Raw genomic sequence first — 27,984 nt, forward strand, 5'->3', positions numbered from 1 at the left:
CCTGGATGCTTGGTGTCCTTACTGGAGCAGGGCCAGGGGGATCGGCATACGCCTGGGTCTTATCTGAGGTGGCATGGTGGACAAACAAACAATCGTGTTGGAATGCTACTGTTGCAATTGCCAGTGGTTAGGCTATTTACAAGCATACCTCCCATTCCTTTTTGTGCACTTACGTTATAAAACAGGGCTGTTTCTGAGATTCTTGGTGGGTCTGCACCTCACAAATGACTAGATGGGCTTGGTTATGAGCTTCTGACACCACATCAAGGGGTACCATACTAGGGTGGACTTCAGATGAAACAGCTTTTTAGACATAGAGCACTCCTCTCCAGACTTAATTATCTCACTGGGTGGATGGGTGACTCCCCACATTCTAGGCACATCTACGGCTAGTCCCAGGGTTTGTGCCTCCCAGCTCAGTTTCATTTTCCCCAGTATGAAACTTCTGATGCCGCATCAGGGTGGGCTCTGGATGAAATGGTTCCCAGGCCCTGAGCACTTGTAGTGTTTCTGCCCAGCGTGAACAATCTCTGTGCACTAGGATGGATAGCTCACTGAAGCACTCACCACATTCCAGGCACGCCTATGGCTAGTCCCAGGACTAGTGCCTCCAAGCTGGGTTTCATTGTCCCCAGTATGAATCTTCGTATGCTGCACCAGTGTGGAGATTCGGTGAAATTGCTTTCCACACTCTGAGCACTTGTAGCGTTTCTGCCCGGTGTGAATGCTCTGATGCTGCATTAGGATGGACGCCTGACGGAAGTGCCCGCCACACTCCAGGCAGGTGTACGGCTTTTCCCCTGTGTGGATCCTCAGATGCTTGCTTAAGTCTGAGTTCTGTGTGAACCTCTTCCCACAGTCGGTGCACTTGTAGGGCCTCTCACCTGTGTGGGTTCTCTCGTGTCTTACTACATTGGGCCTAGAATTGAAACGTTTCCCACAGTGGGCACAGGCAAAGGGCAGTTTTCCAGTGTGGATCCTGAGATGCGTGCTGAGGTATGAGCTCTGGTTAAAGCTTTTACCACACACTGTACATTTGTAGGGCTTCTCTCCAGTGTGGATTCTCTCGTGCTTACACAGATCAGAGTTTGTTTGGAAGCTTCTCTGACACCTGCTACATTTGAAGGGCCGTTCCTTTGTGTGGGTTCTCTGGTGTCTAAGGAGTTGGATCTTGGTGTTAAACAAATTCCCACAGTCACTGCAGGAGAACAGATTTTCCTTCATGTGCAACTGAAGATGTGCCGTAAGTTGGGATTGCTGAATAAAGCTCAACCCACAATGCATGCACTTGTGTGCTCCTGCTTCACTGTTGCAGCTTTGGTCGTGGTGCAGCTGGGATGGATCCCTAAAACTCTTCCAAAACGTCGTCCACATCAAGGTACTTTCTTCTTTCTTCTGTGTTTTTTTGTAATTCTCTTTTCCCTCGGGGGCCTCCCATCTGGTGAAGTTGGAGTCTAGGCTCATCGTCTTGGTAAGCTCCTCATTTTCTGTGGAAGAAACAAGACCCAGTCAGAATTTTGGGGGATCAATGTGAATATATGGCCTGAACAGTAGATAATAGATCTTGTCACAGTTAAAGGGTAAGAAAGATGTAAATATATTAGTATTTTAATGTCCGTATAAGAACAAATAAAGGTTATTTTTTAGCATAAAAAAATGATAAATAACTCAAAAGTTAACAATTTCTATCCCATGCTGGTTTAGGAATATTGCATTTGAAGTTCAGTCAAAAACATTCCCACCATTATTTAGCGATTGGCTGATACAGAATATCTGCCCAGGATTGGCTAAAAGGTTAACAACTCGCTGCACCAAGAGCTTTAAAACTCCATGCCTGGTTTCTTGCAATGTTTCAGCCAGTTGTGGATTCTCAGTAATTCTTACATTTGAATTGGGGTACAGTTCTTACAGGCTGATTTCCTTTCATGTTGAAGCTGATACATTGTTCCTATTTGTTGTGATTTACATTGTTTGAAGGGTTTTGTCTATTAAGGGTTTACTTACTTTTATCATTTGATTTGAAGATTGGAGATTATTGTGTTGCAATATTACATATTCGATTACCTAAGCTCAATGTGGTGTCTGCCATTTGCCTTTCCACCTCATGAATCGAAAAGGCAACATGAAGGTCTGGACGAAGGCAAGCGCAAAGCTTCCTGGGTTCTCTTGGGGGCAGGCACAGTGCGCCCACCCCAGAGATACTCCGTATAGAGTTTCATGTGCTTCTCCAATGGTTACTAAGAGAACTAACCCGTTGCATGTATGACCTTCATGTGCCTCTCAGGGGCCGTTCAACAAAGGCAGCCTTCAGCATGCATGAGGCTTCATGTGCCTCTCATGTGCCTCTCATGTCCTTTGGCTAGAGAGAGCCTTCAGCATGCATGAAGCCTCATGTGCCTCTCATGTCCTTTGGCTAGAGAGAGCCTTTAGCATCCATGAAGCTTCATGTGCCTCTCAAGGGCGTTTGGACAGAAGAACAAGTTATTTACCTTCGGTAACGCCCTATCAGGTAGGGATCTATCTAGTAGTGTCAACCCAGCACGCTGACATCAGTTTCTTTATGAGACTCTTTCTGTGCCAGAAGCACAGATGCCTTGCCAGAAGGGTGATTTACCACTGTGCAGAAATTAAGGGTTTACAGAGAACTTTTTAGGTACAAAGACCAGTTTGCATAAAAGCAGAGGCTGGGAGGGTTGGTAAGGAATCTGCAGCAAGATAGAGTCTCTCCCACATAAGGCGTTACCGAAGGTAAGCAACCTGTTCATCTTATAGAGACTTCTAGCCGCAGATTTCTTACCTTAGCATAGATACCAAAGCAATGCCATCCCAGACGCGGGTCTGCGAACTGGCTTAGACCAAAATGTCCTGGAGGACAGAACAGGCAAAGCACCGTCAAGAGGGATAAGTCTGTCAAGGCAGTAGTGTATGGTAAGCGTGTGCAGGGATGCCTATGTCGCAGCCTAACAGATGTCCAGGACAGGAACCCAGGGAGCCAACACTGTGGTTGTAGCTTTAGCTCTGGTTGAATAAGTTTGGAAGCCCACAGGGGATTGCTTATTGGCCAGTGTGTAGCAGATCTTAATGCAGGGTACAATCCATCGAGATCGTCCGATTCCGCACTGCTTTGCTCTCCTTCACCCCAGTGAACCCAACAAAGAGCTTCCCATTCACTCGGTGTTCTTTGGTGCGATTGATGTACAACAACAACGCTCTTAGCGGGTCCAGGCCATGGAGTCTCTCCAACTTGGAGGGATGAGGCAGAGAAAAAGAAGGTCGGCAGTGCGATGCTCTTCCGATGTGGAAAGTTGTCACCACCTTTGGCAAAAGGGAAGCATGGGTGTGGAGAACCAGTTTGGAAAGACCTGGTGTATGGAGGGTGAACAGAAATCGCCAGCAGATCACTGCCTCTCTTGACAGATGTGATGGCCACCAAGAAGACTGCCTTGATGATCAGAAGTCGTTTGAGGACAAATATGCATAGCTTGAAAGGGGGAAACATCAAATAGATTAAACCTTAATTAATATCCCATTGGGACATATAAAAGGTTTGGGTGGAAACGGGTCAGATGACTTGACAAGGGAGGGTTGGTCTGGAAACCGCATGAAAGCTAAAATGACTGAACTATACCCCTTAACTGTGCCGAAAGCCTTGCCGGACGAAAGACAAAAAAACCAGCAACATGTTTTTCAGTGCCCCAATCACAAACTTGTCTCAACAGCACACACATATGTTCTTTGTGGATGGATGCCTGCTGGCCAAGATGACCTCACTCACTTTGGGAGAGAGATCTAAGATTCAACTGCTGCTGTTCAATCTCCACGCATGAAGGCAGAGCGTGAGCAGATTTGTGTGCAGAACCCTGCCCTGTTGCTTCGACAGATTCTCCCAAAGGGGCAGGCTGATCAGAGGACCGATGCTCATGCTCAGGAGCTCGAGATACCAGACTCTCCATGCCCACAAGCCACAAGGATGACTTCAGCCCAGTCTGTCCTAATCTTCTTCAGAACTTTAGCAGGAGTATTGGCATGAAGGCGTACAGGAGCGAGGCTGGTGGGAGAGAAAATCCTCTTACCAAAGGTGTTCAGCCACTTGGATTCCCTATACAGTGGCATATTAAGGAGTACACCAGGATTAACCTTGTACATTTTGGCCTGCTTAACCACCCTCTTGGGCTGGGGTGCTGGGCGAGGAAATCTGGATTCCCAGGAGCAGGGCAGAGGCAGCGGGTGATCATCAGGTGCACAGGAGCACCTATGCAGGGCTTGGTGAGGTGTCCAAACCACTGGAATCAGCTAGGTCCTAATGCAAGTTATTCTTGGCCAAGTGTTCCAAAAGGTAGTCAGGATACCATAAGGATGCTCAGATCCACTTCAATCATATTCCTCACCGGTCCTGTCGGATAATGGAGGCACTGCCTCCGACCAGGTAGCTGCCAAAGTGTATGTTGGACGATGAAGATCCGGCTCCATATCGGAGTCAGCAATAACAATGGAGGTTGGCTGTGCCAGGAACGGTTTCACTGGATTCGGACTTTGGTGAAGGTCATGGATTCACGACCAGAGCTGGTCTGGATACAGGAACGGATTCAAAGGGCTTGACGGACACCAAGGGCCAACCCGCCAGAGGAAATCCTGTCTGGGCACCTTCTGAACCAATGGGGCCTGAAGGTGCCTAGCCTAATAGAATTCCATTAATTAGGGCAAGGGTCTCTCTAGCTCCAGTACATTCTGGTAGGTGTGGAGCGGAACCTGTTTCAAGCAGTGTAAGACAAGTGTGGGAACAGGGCCTAGACTTGTTGCGTCGTTCCTGTATCTCCTCCGATGACTTAAGACTGGCATGGAGAAGCTGAAAGAATGCTTCAACTTATTGGTCGTCTTCTGTTGGACTTACCCGATGAACATTTTTACCTTGAAGACGAACAACAGGGACAACTCTGAGGTAGGGGCTAGGACCTTCAAAGCAACCTGGAGCAGTGCATAGTCATCCGGTGCTAAGCGACCAGGAGCTTCAATGCACGCTCCTGAACTGCTTTGGCACAGGAGTCAGGGCAGATCTTGGAGTTGTGGCCCAACTCCAGGCACCATAAGCAAACCAGGTGGGGGTTTGTCACGGACATCTGCCTGTGGCAGGCTACACAGGGTCTAAAAACCCACAGGGTTTTAAGAGACATCCTTCAGGCATAATGGAAGTGAATAAAAGTCAAAAAAAACAGTCAGAAAGTGACAGAGGTAGCTCTTCTGGATCTGCGCTGATGTCACGGAAAGAAAAGTACTCATGTCAGCGCACTGGGGTGGTGTCAAAATAGGCACCAAGCACATATAATATAATAATAGAGCAGGCCTATGATGCAGATGCGGAGCTGATTAGCGCCAACTACCGCCACGCAGCGGTACTGCTCCAGATCTGTTGGATCCAAGTCTGACGTCTGGGTAATATTCTGAAGTAAGGAATCTGCGGCTAGAAGCCTCTATCAGATAGCGCCTTTATAAGGTAGGAAGGTTCATGTGTCTCTCAGAGGCCGTTGGACAGAGCAAGGCCTCAGCATACATGGAGCTTCATGTGTCTCTCAGGGGCATTGAACAGATGCAGGCTCTCGCGCCTCACCTTCGAAGAGCACTGCAGTGGGCTCTTCCTTCTCTCTATCTTGGGGTTGCGTGACTGGGGAGGTCAATCTCCGGTTACCTCTCGCCATCACGTCAGAGCTGGCTGCTTCACAACCTGGAAGAGGAAAGTCAAAAAGAAGAGGTAAGGTTACCAGATTAGAGGCACTGCCACCATCTGAAGACTAATGCAGAATACACCAAGATTGTCTCATGTACAATCATTACCTGCAGAAATATTTCTATTCCCACAGTGCTTCCAGCACCGGCCATTAGCATGTACATACCACTGCCTGATCAGTAGTATGTACGGAGTCGCATGCACATACCACTGCCTGATCAGTCGTATGTACGGAGTCGCAAGCACATACCACTGCCTGATCAGTAGGATGTACGGAGTCGCATGCACATACCACTGCCTGATCAGTAGTATGTACGGAGTCGCATGCACACACCACTGCCTGATCAGTCGTATGTACGGAGTCGCAAGCACATACCACTGCCTGATCAGTAGGATGTACGGAGTCGCATGCAAGTACCACTGCCTGATCAGTAGTATGTACGGAGTCGCAAGCACATACCACTGCCTGATCAGTAGTATGTACGGAGTCGCCATGCAATAGATTGCCAGTGCACAGGCCTCAATGCGGACCTGCAACGTGTTTTTTTTTTCTTCGATTAGAACTACAAACAAAATTCTATCAATGCACAGCCAACAGCACCAGCACCGTGCCTCAGCGACTTTGTAGGGGGTCTACCTACTGTGTTTTACATTGCCCTCACCACCATCCGTCTTAAGTTTGTAGACTTGCTCTCAAACTTCCTCTGTTTCCACAAATCTTCCTTTCCTGCCCTCTGTCCCCCCTCTCTCTCCAAAGTGCTCTTCATTTTCATACCCTGTGCTTAATCACAGTTTAATATGACTGGACTGTGGCGCAGATGGATAGCACCCAGAATAAAACATTCTGGTGGACGGGAACGTCAAAGGTCGCCCTCTCTAAACTTTCCAGTTGCAATAAAGGTTTTCAGTTTTACTGGGGAGCACTCATGTGACCCACACATGCACAAGGAGGGATCCAACAACTGGAATCAAGGGTTAGGGTCCAACTACAAGTTCAAAGATTTCTTGAACCACAAGCGCCAGTGAGTTCATTGAAATGTTGCTGAAATCAGAGTTTCTTGCTAAAGTCAGGCCAGGACACTATGCTACATCCTAGGGTATCCAGGAAGCATCTGTGTGCATCTCTGGGGCTAGAAAGAGGCCTGTACACAATGCTCACAAGATCAAAGATGGAACGTGCAGTTTCACCACACTTACAAACTCCAAATGTATCTCTGTAGCCGTCATTCCTCTGGTTATGAGAGTGCATCGTTGTTTCATTTTGTCAGCTCACCTGCTAAGGCCTTCGGCTCATGCCTGTGCTCATCTTGAGGTGACCTTGCCACACATTTCAGTGAGGTAAGGTTTGCCCTCCCGTCCCCTGGTAAGGGGCCTATTTCTCTCCCTTGTCGTGTAATGAGCTCAGCACTTCTTCCATCGCAGGTCACAGCAGCATGGCTCCTGCGCAGTCCTAGGCTGTTTACGAAAACACCAACCAACTGGGTTTTGTTTCTGTTTGGGCCGGTGTGCAGAGCCGGTTTCAGAAATCCAGACAAAGTGCAACTACTCCCTGGCCACAGCGAGTGTTTATACTGCTTTCGGTGCACTGGCAAACAGCAGGGCCCACAAATGTACACACTGGTTCAAATTGTGAGCATTACTCTGCATCCTATGCTTTCTGGAAAGATAGCGCAGGGGCTGCTGGGAAATGAAGTGGAGCAGCACGCTGTAAACACCATTACACTCGAATGAGGTCAGGGGCCAACATGGGCAGAAGGCTTTAGCAGATGTTGTACAGTACGTTATCCTCTTTTCCTTCACTTATGCTATGCTTTTATAAAACGGCACAAAAGGGGGTAGTGATGGACGGAGCATCTGAATCAATCCAACACTCACACCCAGTCAAAAGATCTGGGTTTAATCCATCACCGTTCTTTAGCCCACTCTGCCACCCCAGGTCAGACATGGCTATATGCAAATCAGTATGACCCTGTGCCTCATGGGAACAGTTCGTCATTAGTGACATCATTAGCAGTCCATTGCGGGCGCGCCAGTTATAGGGAGTACAACTAACTATAACGTGGGAATTTCAATGGTTTTCTATGAGTAAATTGTCCGGCTAACTATAACTGATATGAAACCTATTTATAAATGAATTTGCAAAGTTTTTTAAATGCTAATTCCTAACTATAACGTGTGTGAAACCTATGGTTTTTTCAGTGAATATATATTACCTACTGGCGGTCGCCAGTAGGTATATATAGTTAGGACCTAGTTACCATAGGGAATTCCGAATATTCTATTGGGAATAACTTTGGCGCCGTTTGAGGGATCTGCCTGTAATTTTCCTTAAATTTGCCTCGCTGCGCTCCGCTCCTTCCCTGAAAGTTTCGGGGGGATTCGTCCAGCGGGGGCCGAGAAAAAAAGGGGGTCCCAAAACGAGTTTTCCCCATGTTAATTTTCATAGGGACATTCTGACAAGGCTACAGCTCGAACGGCTGAACGGAATTACACTAGATTTGGCAAAATGGTAGGGACTGGTATGCAGCAGTGCTTTTTGTATGTTTGGTGTAAATCCCTTCAGTAGTTCTTGAGAAAATTGAATTTTAAGTTTTTCAAATGGCCTTTTCTATGGGACCTTTAGACACGGCTGCAGCCCGAACAGCTGAACGAAATTACACCAAACTTGGCAAAATGGTAGGGACAGGTATGTAGTAGTGCCATTTCTATATTTGGTGAAAATCCCTCTAGTAGTTGTTGAGAAAATTGATTTGAGCAAATTATATATCTATATGCGCTCAACATTCTATTGGGAATAACTTTGGCGCTGATTAAGGAATCTGTGTGTAATTTTTCAGAATTTTGGCCAGCTCCGCTCCGCTCCTTCCCTGAAAGTTTCGGGGGGATTCGTCAAACGGGGGCCGAAAGGGGGGGTCCCAAAACGTGTTTTTCCCATGTTAATTTCCATAGGGACCTTTAGACACGGCTACAGCCGGAACGGCTGAATGGAATTACACCAAACTTGGCAAAATGGTAGGGCCTGGTATGCAGATGTGCCTTTGCTATGTTTGGTGAAAATCCCTCCAGTAGTTCTTGAGAGAATTGAATTTGAAAATGTTCAAATGGCATTTTCTATGGGACCTTTAGACACGGCTACAGCCCGAACGGCTGAACGGAATTACACCAAACTTGGCAAAATGGTAGGGACAGGTATGCAGTAGTGGCTTTTCTATATTTGGTGAAAATCTCTCTAGTAGTTGTTGAGAAAATTGAATTTGAGCAAATTATATATCTGTATGCGCTCACCGTACGTGCACTGTACGCGTACCTTACACGTACCCTTACGTGCGCGAGCGAGTTTCTGATTGGCTGGCAGTCGACTGTCAACATTCCAAACTGTCCAAACCAGGACGTGTTGGCCATCATCTTGTTTTTCAGGAGAACTGAGGCACAAGAGAGCCCAAAACAAGAGTGGAAAACACGAAAAGGGGGCAGGGTAGAGACCCCCCAACCCTCTAGCCCTTCTTAGGGGGTCCCAAAAGGACCCCCAAGGGCAAAAAACCCAAAACCGGGGTACACGTACCGTGCGCGTACCCCGCGATTTAAAAAAAAAATACTTTTTTTTTTAACTTGGTGGTCCTTCTGGGACCCCCTGAGAAGGGCTAGGGGATCAGGGGGTCTCAACCCTGCCCCCTTTTTGCGTTTTTCACTCTTGTTTTGTGCTCTCTTGTGCCTCACTTCTCCTGAGAAACAAGATGCCTGCTCAGGTGGTCCCAGAAGGATAATAACATATATAAACGTTCTCCGCTAATAGAATTAGCATTTACAAAACCTTTGAAATTTATTGAAAAAAAATATAGGTTTCACGCCTGATATAGCTAGGAATTAGCATTTAAAAAACCTTGCAAATTCACTGAAAAAACCATAGGTTTCAAGCCTTATATAGTTAGGAATTAGCATTTAAAAAACCTTGCAAATTCACTTAAAAAACCATAGGTTTCAGGCCTTATATAGTTAGGAATTAGCATTTAAAAAAACCATTGAAATTGCTCCTATATAGTTAGTTGTACTAACTATATTTTGTGCACCCGCAATCCACTGCTGATGATGTCACATATTACATCATTCATGAGATGGTCAGTGACATCACTGATGACATCACTGATGACATCTCAAATGAAATCACTGATGACATCACTGATGACATCTCATTTAACACCCCTGATCACATCACTGATGATATCATTCATGTGATAATACGATGCACCTCCTCACACTCTAATATAACCTTTGATACACCCAGTGTTAAATACAGACTACCATTCTTGAAACCATTGACACACCAATACCAGTTACTACATACGCACTCACTGATTCCTAGGTCTACACACACATTCACTCATTCACCCATAGAATCACTCATACATACAGTCACTCATCAATACAACACTATCATATGCACTCATACACCTATGCAGACACTCACACACTGCCACTCATCCATGGAGTTACTCACACACCTAGTCAGTCATGCAAAGAATCAATCACACTTCCATTTCCTCAACTATACAGTTATACACACAACACCTTACTTAATCAAACATATACTAACACATACTTACTCTCTTATACAATCACTGATACAAGTACACAATGATCCATACAGCCACTCGCACATTCACTGGCTCTCATGTATAGTCATTTATATATGCCAACTCTCACATGCACTGTGTTTTACATATGTACTTACTTGGACATGTAGCACCGAATATCCATTCACTCACCAACACACCATGTTCTCAGAAAACCCATTAAATACTGCAACACTATAAAGGGGAAAAGAAAAAATCTAAGAAAAAATTAAGGTAGTGTCTCTACCACAAATCCTGGAGTCTAACATAGTCCCAATACGGTCCAAGGCTGCGACAAAAAAGGTTAAAATCACCCCCTCCCTTCGTACATATTTTAAGGTAAAACATACCCTCCCCAAAGATTTAAAAGAGCTGAGCCCAGAGGAGGAGAGCATGATTACTCACCCAGAGGGAAGCCCATCACGACTTATAATGGCTGAGAAGAATCTAACTGCAGGTATCCCGCATAGCCCTAATAGCTTCAATGAGCTGGCAACACTAGAACAGGATAAGGAAGGAGAGAATGATGAATGTACAGCCCAGAGACTCTAGATGTAAATGATATGAGCATAAAACGAACATAGGGGGTTAAAACTGCAGATCAGTTAATGGAAATCCTGATAACGGAGATGAGATTGAGCTTTGCCACATCTGAAAAAAAACAACTTAGAATTCAAGGGGTCTGTGAGACACTGGAGACTAAGATGGATTCAACAATGGAAAGGGTCACTACTTTGGAGACCAACATGGAAGAGCTGGATAAAAGGCATAACTTTAATGGAAAAACCACAGGGGCCCTGCAATCTAGCGAAAAGGAATTAAGAGGAAAAATTGAGTCTTTAGAAAATCAGGCTAGACGGAATAATCTGAGACTACTGAACATTCCAGAAGGTCAAGAGACAGGTGACAAAGAATTTTGTGATACACCTTTTGAAAGGACATACAAACGGTTCATAGAGATCCTTATGCGAAACACAAAAATAGGGCAAACCCCAGGAAGATTTTAGTTGATTTCAAGACTTACGCATTGAAAGAAAGAATTCTAAAAGAGGCGATAAGTTGCGGATCACGTAAAAAGGATGAATGGTCATTCCGAATAAGATCAGACCAAGACGACACAAGACCGCCAATGGCAGTTAGGCCAATACATGCAGGAACCAAAGTCCTTGGGTGGAAATGTTCAAATGAAATTCCCAGCAATGCTGAGGATCATGTGGGACAACCATATGTATAATTTGAAGGAACCACAGGAGGTAGAGGAACTGTTAGGCACAATAAAGGCACATAAAGTTTGAAATTAAAATGTCCATAGAGTAGGGTTCTCGAATAGGCAGGATAGACCTGCCAATGAATAAAGGGAGGGTTATCTTTGGGAGGGGTGAGTCTGGGGATGGGGGGAGGTGGCACGGGTTTTGTGTAAAATATTGCACATATGGTGTGGGAGCATTAGGGGGGGGGGGAACCCAAAAAACCTGGTCCGAACCATGCAAGTTAAAGGAAAAAGTGAACACATTATTTTAAACTATGGGAATAAAAATTCTCTCATGGAATGTGAATAGCTTGAGAGTCAGAGCAAAAAGGCAAAGGATTCTAGATTACCTTAAACATAAAGACTGGGACATAATAATCCTTCAAGAAACCCATCTCATGAAATCCGAATGGGAGGATGTAATGAAAACCCAACACTGGGTAGACCTTTATATTTGTACCGAACAAACGTGCTGTGTAAAGGGGGTAATCATTCTATTTAAAAAATCAGTGAAAGCAACTATAGATTCTTACAAAACTGATATGAAAGGGAGATGTGCTGTTGGAAACATCCGCTTAGGTGGTAGATCATTAGTGATTGCAGGGTATTATGGACCTAATGTTGACGACTCTTCAGCTCTACAGGCACTCTATGCACACCTTCGAGACACGTCAGGGGCCATCATACTTGGTGGTGATTTTAACATATTGCTTGACCCCGCACTAGATAGGAGTCCTCCGAAAAAGATACCCACTCTGCCTAAAATGAGGAGATGGTCAACAAGTACAAGGGAAACCCTACTCACAGAGAACCAGGGCATGTATTAAGTATCAAGAAACAGTGGTTCATGTGGAAACATTGGTTGGGTACATGGATTATTTCAAGCAAGGCACAATGGCAATATGTTTGGGTCAGGGGGATGTCAGACAAAGAGGCACCCAAGGACACCGTTATTATTTTTCAATATTTATATCAATTATTTGGAATAAACAATTCTTTATATACAAAATGATAGGTGCGAAGTGTCCTCAGTGTAGAGTTGGAAACAAAAAAGGAAAATGTAGTGACATTTGTGACAATTACAGCGTGGTTTCCATTATTTTTGACAAACGATCATTAAAGCTTTCAACAATTTCTTTCAGCACTATAAACAATAATTTAGTGCTAGTGTAATGATTCGTTCTCTTCAGTGTCGATGGCGTTTCGACCCTTCAAAACAATATAGGGTCTCTTCAGGACCTATTGATATAGGGACATCTGTAAAATCAAAAAGGGAGAGTGGTGTAAGCTCTAGTATGATGGGAGCGTTGGGCTAGGGTCAATAACGAGAAAGGCCGTCAAGGTATCTGTACCTGGAGTAAAAACAATAAGTGCGCACAGCTTTGTGAATTCTGTGAGAACACCGGTCAAGTGAAAGAGAAGAAAAAGATGCTCACACTGGACCCAGCCAGGTACTACAGAAGTGAGAGGAAAAAGGGGTTAGTGAAATCCTGATATTACAGATGGTTAATGATGGCGCGTGCAATAATCCTTGAGAATGCTTACCTCAGTGTGAGGGAAGCAAGAGGGCGGGGTAGGTGCTGGCGCCACGAATGATAAGCAGCAGGCGTGATGGCCGATGACGCTACAGGAAGTGATTCGCTGTAGACAACAGTAACCTATTAGTATGGCTGTGTTGGAGCAATGTGTGATCTGCCATGGTAAGTAGGTGGAAGGCCTTACCTGAAGGAAATCTCTGCAGTGAATGACGAAGGAGCTGATACGTGGTATATGTGTGCAGGAACTGGATACATCCTGGCTGGTTGTGTCCTAGAAAAGTATGGTGGTATTCAGAAAAATAAACGCTTCATTCCCGCTTCCTGTCACAAGCTGTACTATTCATTATTAGCACACCTCAATTCGCAGTGTATTAACCTGCGTGAAGGACTCTTTATTGCTATTCTATTATAGGCAGTAAAAGATGTTTAATCCCTTGATGGAGGGCTTTTATTGCATTATTTTCCGCTTTCTAGTCGGAGAGACAGAGCGGAAATGGAGCTCCTATATACTCGTACTTTCGAGTGAAACATGCCAATATATAATTTAATTCGTCGATGTATGGCAAAACCACGGGCCATCTGTGATGAACTACATCGAACCCAGGGGCCCCTTTACATAAGTATTCAGCGCGTGATGTCCCTGGGAAGCGGCGTGATGAGACAAAATGTTAGTACAGTGCAACACGGATTGTTGCTACACGATCGAGTCTCCTTCGTTCACCGCGTTAACATTAAGTGCCATAACTGTCGAGAGAGTCGGGGAAAGGTAACGTTTACTGGGCCATAGTCGGGCGCTCACCTTTGGATTGAAGTAAAACGCGTGCAGCAGCTACGCGTCTTCCTGCAGTTGCTGCCGGGTGCAGTGACAGCGAATGATGGACGGAGGTGTAATTAAATAGTTTGAGCTGGCGCGAACAGGATTTCGTGATGCAGAATGGCGTTCGTCATAATGACAAGGCAGACAGAGGAAAGGGTAGAAAGATCGGGTTCATCAGATGTGCTCAGAGTTAAGCATGTTGTGTGTTATCCAAAATGTATACATTAGGAGATGATTTTTTTAAAATATATACATACAGTAAACAAATGAAGTTTGGAAAAATAATATACCCACTTCTAATGGCAGCAATTGGAAAATGGTGATTTACACGTATTTCTTTGTACACAGACCATTTACGAACATGGGCTTGGCTTACAAAGAAGCAAGGTCTGAATAATCAACTGCATGGTGTTGGACTTGGCCCTTCTGGCAGGTTCACCCCTAAACTTTTTGCTTTTACTTGTGACATGGTGTTAGTGATTTTTGGCTTCTGCGCACTTTACCACTGTGTCCCAGGGTAAAGTGCGTGCGTGTAGTGAGGTTGGGCTGCCCTCCCATAGGAATGCATGGGGAATGTATGTGTCCCTGGTAGTTCCTGATGCGTGGGGTGTACAAGCTCGAGTTTGGTATGGGCGAACTCGTGAGAGTGAATGCTGTGCGATGATGTGTGCGGCATTATTGTGTCTAGTGTGGAAGTGCCACTTCTAGAAGTTGGCCTGTCTGTGTATAAAAGGTAAATTGGCTGTCTGGCTTGTGATTGACTGAGACTGGCTGGTGTGCCTGGCCCCATGAGTCAGGATGGGTCTGCCCCGGTGGAGAATGGGGGATCTGCATGCTAATGTGAGGGAGGGGTTCACCTGGGACCTAAATAGGGCTGGGCTTTCCCCACACAATGCTTGCTCCGCCCCCTGTGGTGCGACTGATGACCCTAGCCTAGCCAGTGAATGGGAAGAGGGGCTGAGCACATCAGAGTGCTCCAAAACCAACTGTGACTGGTTTTCCCCCCACCCTGCAGCCTCGACAAAGGAGTTCTAGGTATAAGAAGAGGCTGTGACCCCATACCAGTGTTCTCTACCTGATCCTATCTTGGAGGGGGTATGCTGCTGCTGGGCGCCAGGAGGACCGCCACTGGGACTGCCTCCCTGCCTGGAGGGCCCTGTGAGCTGCCCCTTGGGCCCAGCCTTTGCCCCCCCCCACCTCCTGAAGCACTTTAACTGGACTTTGGGGGACACTAGCGCTGGAGAGCGCTTGGCTCTACTTCTTTGTCCCCCTAGCGTTTGGGAGCGCTTTCTTTCCACTTGTCAGGAGCGCTGCTTTAATGGCCACTTGCCCCTTGTTATTTTAGGTGAAAGCAGGTGCCCACCCTGCATTTTGTCCGCCTTGGGAGCCTCTTAGCGGCTGCCCACGCCGCATATTTTGCCGATTTTTAGTGACTTCTAGCGGTTGCCACCCCGCTTTAAGGTTAATCCGAGGGAGCCTACCCCTCTTGTGCCTGATCTTTAGTTTTATTTATCTAAAGAGGGTGCCTACCCCTCGTTTGCCCCGAAGACTTCACCGCCGCAGGCCCGGGACACCCCCGTGACGTCATTCCCCGGGCCGCGCTGTGATTGGCTGCTGGCCCGAGGAGATCCGGAAGCCCCGCAGCCGCGGGACGAGGAGAAAGCCCCGGAGAAGAAGCAGGAAGCAGCAGGAGCCTACCCCGTGCTCCTGCGTATGCCCAGGAAACCGCCAGCAGTGTTGCCGTCAGGAGGGGGCTCCCCGTGGAGAGAGGAGAGCCCCAGCAACCCGACCGGTGAGTGGGGGCCCGTGGTGTTCTTGTTGTGAGGAGGGGGGCGCCTGGGCATATTGCCGGTGCCCGCCCCCGCAGTGGTGCTGCTGCAGCTTGGAGCCCATTGTTTACACGGACAAAGTTGTACTTCGAGTCCCCCGAGTGGGACTCCACCGTCGGGGGTCTTATTGTATTCAGAGACCGAGAGGCTCCCACACCCGCATTATTTGGGGCATTTTGGAACTCTTGGTTGAACTCTGGAACCTCCTCGACACCACAGCCCCTGACGTTGCCTTCCTCACGGAAACCTGGATGAACGACTCCTCAGCACCCGACATCGCCATCGCCATCCCAGAGGGATACAAGATCACCCGCAGAGACCGCGTCAAACAGACGGGAGGAGGCATCGCCATCATCCACAGGGACACCATCCACATCTCGACCAACACCGATGACACCCTGACAACCGCCGAACACCTGCACTTCCAGATCCACACCGACCCGAACACCACCCTAAGAGGCACCCTGATCTACCGACCCCCGGGACCACGCACACAATTCAGCGAGGACATCGCCGACTTCGTCAGCCCGCATGCCCTCCCCTCCGCTGACTACATCCTCCTGGGGGACCTCAACTTCCACCTGGAGAACAACAATGACCGCAACACCTTCACCCTGCTCGACATCCTCGCCAACCTCGGACTCAAGCGGCTGGTGTCCACCCCCACCCACCTCGCAGGACACACACTCGACGCCGTCTTCTCGTCCAGCAAACACATCGCCTTCGGCCATGCCACTGGACTCCACTGGACGGACCACAGCTGCGTCCACTTCACCTTCAGAAAAACGACGATCCACCACCACCAGCAACAGGTTGCTCGAAGAAGCTGGAACAAGATCACAGCCGACCAGCTCGCCGCTTCCCTGAGCCAGCACCCTCCCGCCAGCTCAGCGAACCCCAGCCAGGCCGCCGACAACCTCACGAAGTGGATCAGCAGCTGCGCGGACGAACTCGCCCCACTAAGGACCCCGCCCAGCAGACCCGGCAGCAAGAAGGCCCCTTGGTTCACCGACGAACTCAAGAGCTCCAAGAAGAACTGCCGAGCCCTCGAGAAAGCCTGGAGAAGGGAACCGACACCGGACAACATGACCACCCTCAAGCTTGCCACCCGGAAGCACCACCAACTGATCCGCGCCACCAAGAAAACTGCATTCAAGGACCGGCTGGACAACAACGCACACAACTGCAAGGAACTCTTCAACATCGTGAAAGAGGTCTCCAACCCCAATGCCGGAAACAACGACATCACCCCTTCGCAAGACCTCTGCAACTCCCTCGCCTCCTACTTCCACAACAAGATCGCGGACATACACAACTGCTTCAGCACGCAACCGACGCTAGCCACGACCGAACCACCGCCCCCCACCACCACCATCCGCGCCTGGACTCCGATCAGCACCGAAGACACCATCCGCATGATGAACTCCATCCACTCCGGATCTCCAACCGACCCCTGCCCTCACCACGTCTTCAACAAGGCCGACGCTATCATCGCACCCCACCTGCGGGACATCATCAACACCTCCTTCGACACCGCTACCTTCCCGGAGAGCTGGAAGCACGCAGAACTCAGCGCCCTGCTAAAGAAACCTACAGCGGACCCCACCGAACTCAAGAATTACCGCCCCATCTCGCTCCTCCCGTTCCCAGCCAAAGTCATCGAGAAGACTGTCAACAAACAGCTGGCCGCCTTCCTCGAGACTAATGGATCCCTCGACCCCTCACAGTCTGGCTTCCGAGCCAACCACAGCACCGAGACCGCCCTCATCGCTGCCACCGATGACATTCGAGCCCTGATGGACAACGGAGAAACAGCGACCCTCATCCTCCTAGACCTCTCCGCGGCATTCGACACTGTCTGCCACCGCACCCTAGTACAGCGCCTCAGCAACGTCGGAATCCAGGAGAAGGCTCTGGAATGGATCATCTCCTTCCTCGCTGGAAGAACACAGAGAGTCCGCCTACCACCGTACAAGTCAGAGGCCACCGAAGTCATCTGCGGCGTCCCTCAAGGATCGTCGCTGAGCCCCACCCTCTTCAACGTCTACATGAGCCCCCTCGCGGCCATCGCACGCCAACACAACCTCAACATCATCTCCTACGCTGACGACACCCAGCTGATCCTCTCCCTGACCAACGACCCCGCCGCCGCCAGAGCCAACCTTCACGAAGGGATGAAAGACGTAGCCGAGTGGATGACGACCAGCCGCCTGAAACTGAACTCAGACAAGACGGAAGTCCTCATCCTGGGTTCCTCGCCCTCCGCCTGGGACGACTCCTGGTGGCCCCCCGCCCTGGGCACCGCACCCAAACCGACAGACCACGCACGCAACCTAGGCTTCATCCTGGACTCCTCCCTCTCCATGACCAGACAAGCCAACGCCGTCTCCTCGTCATGCTTCAACATCCTGCGCATGCTACGGAAGATCTTCCGGTGGATCCCCACCGAGACCAGGAAGACGGTCACCCAGGCCCTCGTCACCAGCCGACTGGACTACGGCAACGCCCTCTACGCCGGAACCACCGCGAAGCTCCAGAAGAGACTCCAGCGGATCCAGAACGCCTCAGCCAGACTCATCCTCGACATCCCAAGACACAGCCACATCTCCGGACATCTGAGAGACCTGCATTGGCTCCCCGTCAACAAAAGAATGACCTTCCGTCTCCTCACCCACGCACACAAACCCCTACACGATCAAGGCCCGAGCTACCTCAACAGTCGCGTCAACTTCTACACTCCCAAACGCCAGCTCCGATCAGCCAGTCACGCCCTCGCCGCCGTCCCCCGCATCCGAAGAACGACAACAGGAGGAAGGTCCTTCTCCTACCTGGCCGCCAAGACCTGGAACTCCCTCCCTCCCGACCTGCGCCTGACCCAAGACCACCTCTCCTTCAGGAAGAAGCTCAAGACCTGGCTCTTCGAGCAGTAGCAGCACAACCCCCCCCCCCCCCCCCCAAGCGCCTTGAGACCCTCCGGGTAAGTAGTGCGCTTTATAAATATCTCTGATTGATTGGAGGGTAGAGCGGCCCCGGTTGGCAGCGGCCCGCTCCCCCCTGTGAGGTGGCATTTGTTCTTAGAGCCACAAGGCTCCTCAGGCCCCAGTATTCCTTCAGAGCGCAGAGGAGATCCCCATCTGCCCAGCACTTAGTGGGCAGCTGCTACGTTTAGGCCCCTTGCGCATCTTCTTTGGCTGCCTGCTCAGCCTGCCCTGACATTGTGGACACAGGGCGTTTCAGCCACTGAGAGGCCAGGTGGCCTAGGGGACAGTTCTGGTGCTGTGCCCTAGCGTAGGGTACATGTTTATGCCCTATGTGATCCTGGCGCAATTTGTGATTACCTGCCTAATGTGTAATGTCTTCTTACCTACACCTCTGAATGTGTTTTCATGCATCATGTGCCAAGCTTCTTGCCTATACCCCTAAATGTATTTTGATGCTTAGGTGGTTGTTTTTCCTAGTATAGTTATACTAGTGAGTTCATGGTTCCCTGCGAGATATTTTCGTACGGTGTTTAGGATTGCGTAGGTGGTACTTACCTTTTGCCAGTGGTTACTGGTTGTGTGCTACATTTGTTATTTGGTGCTACAGTTATTATGTGTGTTATGTTCTAAAAGTGCTAATTCTACCAAGTGCTAGTTCTAAAAGTGCTTATTTCTGACAGTGGTCCATGTGGCCATGTCCTGTACATATATCCCCTGAAAATTCTGCCCGTGCCTCTGGCACATCGTAAAGTGTGTGTTCATTATCTAATGTGTTTGGTATAATACAAAGGCTATTTTTATATGTAACCTTGTGTGGAGTTTCCTTTGTGGTGGGCCTTGGGGGTTGTTGCTGGGTGCGCGCGCAAACGCTTTACACCTTGCCTCCGGGCTAAGCCTGACTGTTCGTGCCAAGCTACCAAGGGGGTGAGCAGGGGTTATCTTGGCGGGTGACTTCTTTGCCCTGACGAAGAATGGTGGCTTCTGCCTGACTTTGGCGCAAGTCTTAGCCAACCAGAAATCCCATTTCTAACACATGGTATTTACAAATAGGATGTCTTATACATTTTTGTACACAGCAGATTATTTACAAGCGGAGATTTGGTCTAGAGAGTTGCACCGTCTTACAATTCATCCTATATGGTAGCATACAGTGTATTCCAGTACACAGTATAATTCACATTTTAGAGGAACAGACCTGGTATGAAATATGACTGCCTGGTGTATTCTTTAGCCTATTGGGAGACACACTTTTAATCTCATTGGGTATTATGGATTTGTACCCAGATAAATGTTTTGTTCAGAGCAATGGCCTGTGGGGCATATATCCTTACATGGCCACACTGCAATATAGACATCGGTATACTAGTGAACTTATGGATTGTGTAATGGGGCGGTGGTACATGATGGATATTCAAATGTTATCACGGTGCCAGTAAGGTGACAAATCCTCTCCACTCCTCTGCTGAATTGAGGCCCTTGATTATCGAGTTAGTTTTCTCGATTCAACAGCACTCTAGCCGTTGTAGGATCGGTGTCATGTCATCTCGCCTCATCGGTATGGTGGCCTTGTCGATGTCTTGCCATCTTATGTCATCTGCTGTGTGATTCTTCTCTGTAAAATGGTCTACCAACGGAGCGTTGGTAGACCGGAGCACCAGCGTTGGTGCTCCGAAAGATCTTCCGATGGATCCCCACCGAAACCCGGAAGACGGTCACCCAGGCACTCGTCACCAGCCGACTGGACTATGGAAACACCCTCTACACCGGAACCACAGCCAAACTACAGAAAAGACCCCAACGCATCCAGAACGCCTCCGCATGACTCATCCTGGACATCCCCCGTCACAGCCACATCTCCGGACACCTAAGAGACCTGCACTGGCTCTCCGGCAACAAGAGAATCACGTTCCGACTCCTCACCGACGCACACAAGGCTCTCCACGACTTGGGCCCCAGGTACCTCAACACCGCCTGACCTTCTACACTCCCGGCCGCCAGCTACGATCGACCAGCCACGCCCTCGATCCGAAGAGCCACCATGGGAGGAAGATCCCTCTCCTACCTGGCAGCCAAGACGTGGAACTCCCTCCCCATCCACCTCCGTCAGACCCAAGACCACCTCTCCTTCAGGAAGCAACTCAAGACCTGGCTGTTCGAGCAGTAGCAGACCCCCCTCCCCCAAGCGCCTTGAGACCCTCCGGGTGAGTAGCGCGCTATACAAATTCTTGATTGATTGATTGATTAATTGGTTACTGAACGCCGAATTCGGCTCTTGTGCTGCCCAATTCTGGCTTTGATTTTTTGCTGGGTCTAGCCTATGTATGGTACCCACAGGGGCACCAAATGCAGTAGACCACATTTCGTGTGTTACAATTTGAAAAAAACTGAAGGGTCTGTTTGATATCCAAGTGTTCAAACACTTTCGTGTTAGAGGTAGAGGCACACGCTACACAGTTCCCACATCTGTGATGTCCCTTAACCTATGGTAGATTCCAAACGGAGGGTTTGGTGGCATTGCTGGATTTGGCCATTTCCGAAGACGGGTGCACTAAGTGATCTTTGATATTTTTGCCTCTCTTGAATGCGAACATAGGAGTTTCTAAGTTCTTGTCTATGCTTTTTATTAAATGCCAATGTTTAAGGATCATGGCCCGTATTTTGTTGGCGTGTACACCAAATGTGGACACACAGATCAATTTGTCTCGTGTCTTTTTTCTTTTGGTTTCAAAAGCTCCTCCCTGGGGCAGAACGGGGCTCTTTTCAATGCGCATCTGAAAATTTTGTTAGGATATCCTCTTGCAAGTAGTTTTTCTTTTAGTATTTCTGCTTCTGCCATGTAGTCTTGTTTGTGTGTACAATTTCTACGGAGACAGAGAAATTGTCCGTATGGGAGCCTGTCTCTGAGTGCTCTGGGATGAGAGCTTTTGTAGGCAAGGAGGGTGTTCCTCTCTTTGGGCTTGCGGTGTAGTGATGTAAACAGTGAACCCTCTTCATGTTCTATGTTCAGGTCTAGGAAAGGGATTGATGATTTTTTGATAGTGGAGGTGAAGGTGAGATGTGTCTGTACATTGTTAAGATATGCGACAGTACATTGTTAAGATATGTGACAAACTCGTTAAAATCCAGTTCTGTTCCTGACCAAATAAGGAAGATGTTGTCAATATATCGTTTCCAGCAAGAGATGCTGGATCGATATCTGTTGGTATTGTTCAGGACATATTTATGTTCCAGGTTATCCATAAAGATATTAGCCATATCTGGGGCAAACATTGCCCCCATGCTGGTCCCCGAACATTGTTAATAGTAAGCACCGTTAGACATGAAAAAGTTTGATTTCAAAGTAATGCGTAATAGATTGACAATGAAGGAGGTCGGTACCTGCACTGGTCTTTCTCTATTATCTAATAAGGCTTCTATGATGTTAATACTTTCCTCTTGTGGGATATTAGTATACAGTGAGGTAATGTCTAGTGTAGCCAGCCAATCTGTCTTTACGTTATATGGCCTCCCCTCTACCAGATTAATCATATGCATGGAGTCTCTAATGTAGGTCTCCTGGACCGGTACATAGTCCTTGATAAAGTAATCTACATATTTCCCGATGGGTTCCAAAACAGACTCACACCCGGATAAGATGGGGCTTCCAGGGGGATTGGTTGTGCTCTTGTGGATTTTCGTGAGCGGGTACAGAACTGGTATTCTAGGACTCTTTCCATTTAAGAACTCATATTCTTTCTTGCTGACGTATCCGTCTTCTCTAGCTTGGGTAGTTAAGAGTCAGAATCTGGGCACTGATGTCTGGAAGGGGATAACTATTTAGTTTTTTATAGTGTCTGACCTCACTTATTTGCTTGACTATATCATTGTCCTGTCCTGAATCACTATCCCGCCCCCCTTGTCAGCGGGTTTGAGAACAATTGAGCTGTCATTTTTCAGAGATATAAGAGCTTCTCTTTCCAGTTTGGTGATGTTACAAGGTATAAATTGTTTGGTCTTTTGGAGGACATCAAGTCCAAATAATAACATTTTTTCGAACGTGAGAAGCTCAAGAGGCATCATGCCATTCGTAGGATAGAACGTGGAGGGTGGTCTTAAACCAGTCACTGAGTCAGATTTACGTGGTTCATTGTTTTTGAAAAATAATCTTCGTCTTATTTTCAGATACAGATACAGTTCAGTTTTAAGATCAAAAAAAGTTTGTACGTTCTGTTATGACAAATGACAGTCCTTTACTTAGTAGAGATATCTCTTGAGATGACAGAGTGTGTTCGGACAAGTTAAAGATGGGAATGGTGTGTGATGCAGTGGGATTATTCCCTAATAGGGTTGGGGGCCCCATTGGTAATGTTTGCGTCTGGTCTGTCGTTCTCCTGCATGCTCATGCCATGGTCTCCATCTCGCTTTCCCACCTCTCTCTAAAAAAGGTTGTGCTTGGCAATTGTCTTGACGACTTGTGCTTGGTTGTGGATCTGAGTCTTCTGAGCCACCTGATGATTCTGAAAAGTAACCGGTTGGTTACGTTTAAATCTTCCCCAGGTGTTTTGTCTGTTCTGGGGAGCCACCATGGTATAGTAGTCTTCCCTAAGACGTTTCTGGCTTGCAGTCCTTAATTCCTGCTTTTAAATATTCTGTTAACATGCCTGCATGTAGTTCTGTGCGCACTTGTTTTTTCTTGGCCTTCTCTAATTTATCCAATAGTTGTTGTCTAGGATTAGTTACAATATTAGGCTGGATAGAAAACAATGATGGGCCACTCGTGATTTTCGCTATATACTCGTCGGTGTATAGGGGTGCCTCATCGCCTGACATCCTAACCCAAGGAAAGAAAATGCAAACACTATAGTCACATAGGGTGTGGGGAAAATTCCGTAAGGAAAATAGCTCCCTTGTGGTGCAGCCACCGCTCTATTGCACTGAACAAAACATTTATCTGGGTACAAATGCATAATATCCAATGAGATGAAAAGCGTGTCTCCCAATAGGCTAAAGAAGTCATATTTCATACCAGGTCTGTTCCTCTAAAATGTGAATTATACTGTGTACTGAGATACACTGTATGCTACCATATAGGATGAATTGTAAGACGGTGCAACTCTCTAGACCAAACCTACGCTTGTAAATAATCTGCGGTGTACAACAATGTATAAGACATCCTATTTGTAAATACCATGCAATTGATTATTCAGACCTTGCTTCTTTGTAAGCCAAGCCCATGTTCGTCAATGGTCTGTGTACAAAGAAATACGTGTAAATCACCATTTACCAATTGCTGCCATTAGAAGTGGGTATATTATTTTTCCAAACACCATTTGTTTACTGTATGTATATATTTTTAAATACATCTCCTAATGTATACATTTTGGATAACACACAACATGCTTAACTCTGAGCAGCACTTCTGATGAACCCGGTCTTTCTACCCTTTCCTCTGTCTGCCTTGTCATTATGAGGAACGCCATTCTGCATCACGAAATCCTGTTCGCGCCAGCTCAAACTATTTATTTACACCTCCGTCCATCATTCGCTGTCACCGCACCTGGCAGCAACTGCAGGAAGACGTGTAGCGGCTGCACGAGTTTAGCTTCAATCCAAAGGTGAGCGCCCCGACTATGGCCCAGTAAACGTTACCTTTCCCCGACTCTCTCGACAGTTATGGCACTTACTGTTAACGCGATGAACGAAGGAGACTCGATCGTGTAGCAACAATCCGTGTTGCACTGTACTAACATTTTGTCTCATCACGCGCTGAATACTTATGTAAAGGGGCCCCTGTGTTTGATGTAGTTCATCACAGATGGCCCGTGGTTTTGCCATACATCGACTAATTCAATTATATATTGGCATGTTTCACTCGAAAGTACGAGTATATAGGAGCGCCATTTCCGCTCTGTCTCTCCGACTAGAAAGCGGAAATTAATGCAATAAAAGCCCTTCATCAAGGGATTAAACTTCTTTTACTGCCTATAATAGAATAGCAATAAAGAGTCCTTCACGCAGGTTAATACACTGCGAATTGAGGTGTGCTAATAATGAATAGTACAGCTTGTGACAGGAAGCGGGAATGAAGCGTTTATTTTTCTGGATAACACCATACTTTTCTAGGACACAACCAGCCAGGACGTATCCAGTTCCTGCACACATATACCACGTATCAGCTCCTTCGTCATTCACTGCAGAGATTTCCTTTAGGTAAGGCCTTCCACCTACTTACCATGGCAGATCACACATTGCTCCAACACAGCCATACTAATAGGTTCCTCTTGTCTACAGCGAATCACTTCCTGTAGCGTCATCGGCCATCACGCCTGCTGCTTATCATTCGTGGCGCCAGCACCTACCCCGCCCTCTTGCTTCCCTCCCACTGAGGTAAGCATTCTCAAGGATTATTGCACTCGCCATCATTAACCATCTGTAATATCAGGATTTCACTAACCCCTTTTTCCTCTCACTTCTGTAGTACCCGGCTGGGCGCAGTGTGAGTATCTTTTTCTTCTCTTTCACTTGACCGGTGTTCTCACAGAATTCGCATAGCTCTGCGCACGTATTGTTTTTACTCCAGGTACAGATACCTTGACGGCCTTTCTCGTTATTGACCCTAGCCCAATGCTTCCATCATACTAGAGCTTACACCACTCTCCCTTTTTGATTTTACAGATGTCCCTATATCACTAGCTCCTGAAGAGACCCTATATTGTTTTGAAGGGTAGAAACGCCATTGACACTGAGGAGAACGAATCATTACACTAGCACTAAATTATTGTTCATAGTGCTGAAAGAAATTGTTGAAAGCTTTAATGATCGTTTGAAAAAATAATGGAAACCACGCTGTAATTGTCACAAATGTCACTACATTTTCCTTTTTTGTTTCCAACTCTACACTGAGGACACTTCGCACCTATCATTTTGTATATAAAGAATTGTTTATTCCAAATAATTGATATAAATATTGAAAAATAATAACGGTGTCCTTGGCTGCCTCTTTGTCTGACATCCACCTGACCCAAACATATTGCCATTGTGCCTTGCTTGAAATAATCCATGTACCCAACCAATGTTTCCACATGAACCACTGTTTCTTGATACTTAAGATGAGGAGAAGGCTTAAGACTTACCCAGACGACCTAGGTTTAATAGATGTATGGAGAGGTAAAGGTGAAAAAAAACATTTGTTTATGTTCAAAAATGAAAAATGTGGACATTCCTCTAGAATCGACTCTTTTGTAATTGACAATTCAATATTAGGGGAAGTAAAAAAGGTCAGACATCTACCCGAACACCTATCAGATCACTCTGCAGTATTATTGGAGATTGAGTTTCATAACCACCATATTCAGTCAAGGTGGACCCTAGATAAGGCATTACTTCTAGACGATAAAATAATAGAAGCTCTTAGGGAGGAAACTACATTGTATTTCCACTTAAATTTAGAACAGACCTCCTGTCAGGTTAGATGGGCGGCCTATAAGGCGGTACTTAGGGGAAGCTGATCAGCTTAACGGCCTATAGAAACAAACTAAACAAGGAGGAATTAGAGTTTAGAGGGTGAAATCCACATGTTGGAGAAGAAGGTTAGTGAGGAAACATCAGCTGAAAAGGTGGAAAAATTTAGGAGGGAACTAATTATGGCAACAAATGAGATACCCGAATCAAGAAGAAATGGGAGGCCAGCAAACTGGCTCATTATCAATATAGGGAGGGGTGCGGCAAGCTTTTAGCTTGGAAAACAAAGATTGACCTAAATAGGAACAAGATTTCAAGCATCCAAGAGGTGAATAGTAGTCAACCTCTTACAGAAGAAGCAGATATTAAAAAAACATTTTTTGATTTCTTCTCAGAGCTATATAAAGATGACACGAATAACAGCGAGGGCTTAACCCAAGAATATCCCAGCCAATGGGTTAAGCAAACTTAGAAGAGCAAAAAAAAGAAATAAATGCAGAATTTTCTGAATTTGTAGTCAACAAGGTAGTTAAATGTCTAAAAAACGCTAAGGCTGCTGGGCCCGATGCCTTGCTTAATGAAATGTATAGGGTACTGAGAGGGGAGCTGGTAACAGGACTCACTAAATTGTTTAATGATATATTTATAAGAGGACAAGCACCTCCTAAATCATGGAATGAAGCCACTATCTGTGTCATATTAAAACCAGGGAAAGATCCTAAACACTGCCAATCCTACAGGCCTATCTCTATGTTAAATTGCGACTACAAGATCTTTACACAGTTGTTAGCAAAGAGATTGGGAAAGTGGGCAGGACAACTAATTCACACAAACCAGAAAGGATTTATAGAAGATAGACAGATTCAGGAACTCACACATGAATTGATAGGAGCTATATATTTAGCAAATGAGGAAAATCTTCCCCTATCGGTTGTTACTTTTGACACCGCCAAGCCTTTTGATAGGGTTAATTGGAGTTTTTTTACATAGTACATTGGAGGCTAATAATGTAGGCAACAATTTCACAAGAGCAGTAAGAGCTATATATAGCTCCCCAACCTCATGTGTGTTGATTAATGGTCCCCTGACAGAGAGAGTACACATAGAAAGAGGTACCAGACAGGGATGCCTGTTATCTCATATATTGTTTAACATTTACATAGAGCCCCTGGCCTGTGCTTTAAGATCAAATCCATCTATACTTCCTTTTAGTTGTAGGAATTGGGAAAAAAAGTTGTGCTCTATGCGGACAATTTAATGATATATAAGAATAACTTGATAGGTTCCCTCCCTGAAATAACAGCAACACTGCAGCAGTTTAGAAGTCTATCAGGTTATCAAATCAATCAACAAAAGACTGAGATAATGTGCTGGAAGACAGAGTGTAATGACCCCTTGGAGAAACAGCACATACGATACTTAGGGATCCTAATTGTGCGTGAGATTAAGAAGATTACTCAAATAACTTTAATAAAATTCAATCAGAGGCCAAAAAACTGCTTAATGCATGGAGATGTCTCCCTCTATCATTTATAGGTCGCTCTAACCTAGTCAAGATGATAATCTTGCCCAAATTCATGTACTTGTTTAACTCGATACCATTAGAGTTTTAAAAAGATGGGATTGCAAAAAATGCAAGGTGAAATCTACAGCTTTATTTGGGCCTCCAAGGGAGCTAGAATCTCATGGACGAAGCTAAGAAGGAAACAGGAACATGGAGGGATACAGTACTGTAGGAAGGTGGACACCTGACTATGGTTACCCCAGATTTTTTTGCCTTGTGTTTAAGCTGGTTTTC

At 46.7% G+C, this 27,984-nt stretch overlaps 1 protein-coding gene across 4 annotated transcripts in view; it reads right to left on the bottom strand.

The window, feature by feature from the left end:
* Positions 1-414: 414 nt before the first annotated feature.
* Positions 415-27,984, bottom strand: part of LOC147709846 (uncharacterized) — a 113,332-nt gene continuing 85,762 nt past the window's right edge. For 3 of the 4 annotated variants that reach the window (XM_086928297.1, XM_086928295.1, XM_086928299.1), the window contains 2 exons: positions 5,606-5,719; positions 415-1,487 (listed from right to left, as the gene is read on the bottom strand). In XM_086928297.1, coding sequence (XP_086784423.1) covers positions 538-1,487; positions 5,606-5,719 — 1,064 coding nt within the window. In that variant the 3' untranslated portion in view covers positions 415-537. The remainder of the gene's footprint in view (positions 1,488-5,605; positions 5,720-27,984) is intronic. The other variant, XM_086928298.1, reaches the window with a different exon arrangement.

This window comes from Lissotriton vulgaris, chromosome 6 (assembly GCF_964263255.1).
Source record: "Lissotriton vulgaris chromosome 6, aLisVul1.2, whole genome shotgun sequence".
NCBI lineage: Eukaryota > Metazoa > Chordata > Amphibia > Caudata > Salamandridae > Lissotriton > Lissotriton vulgaris.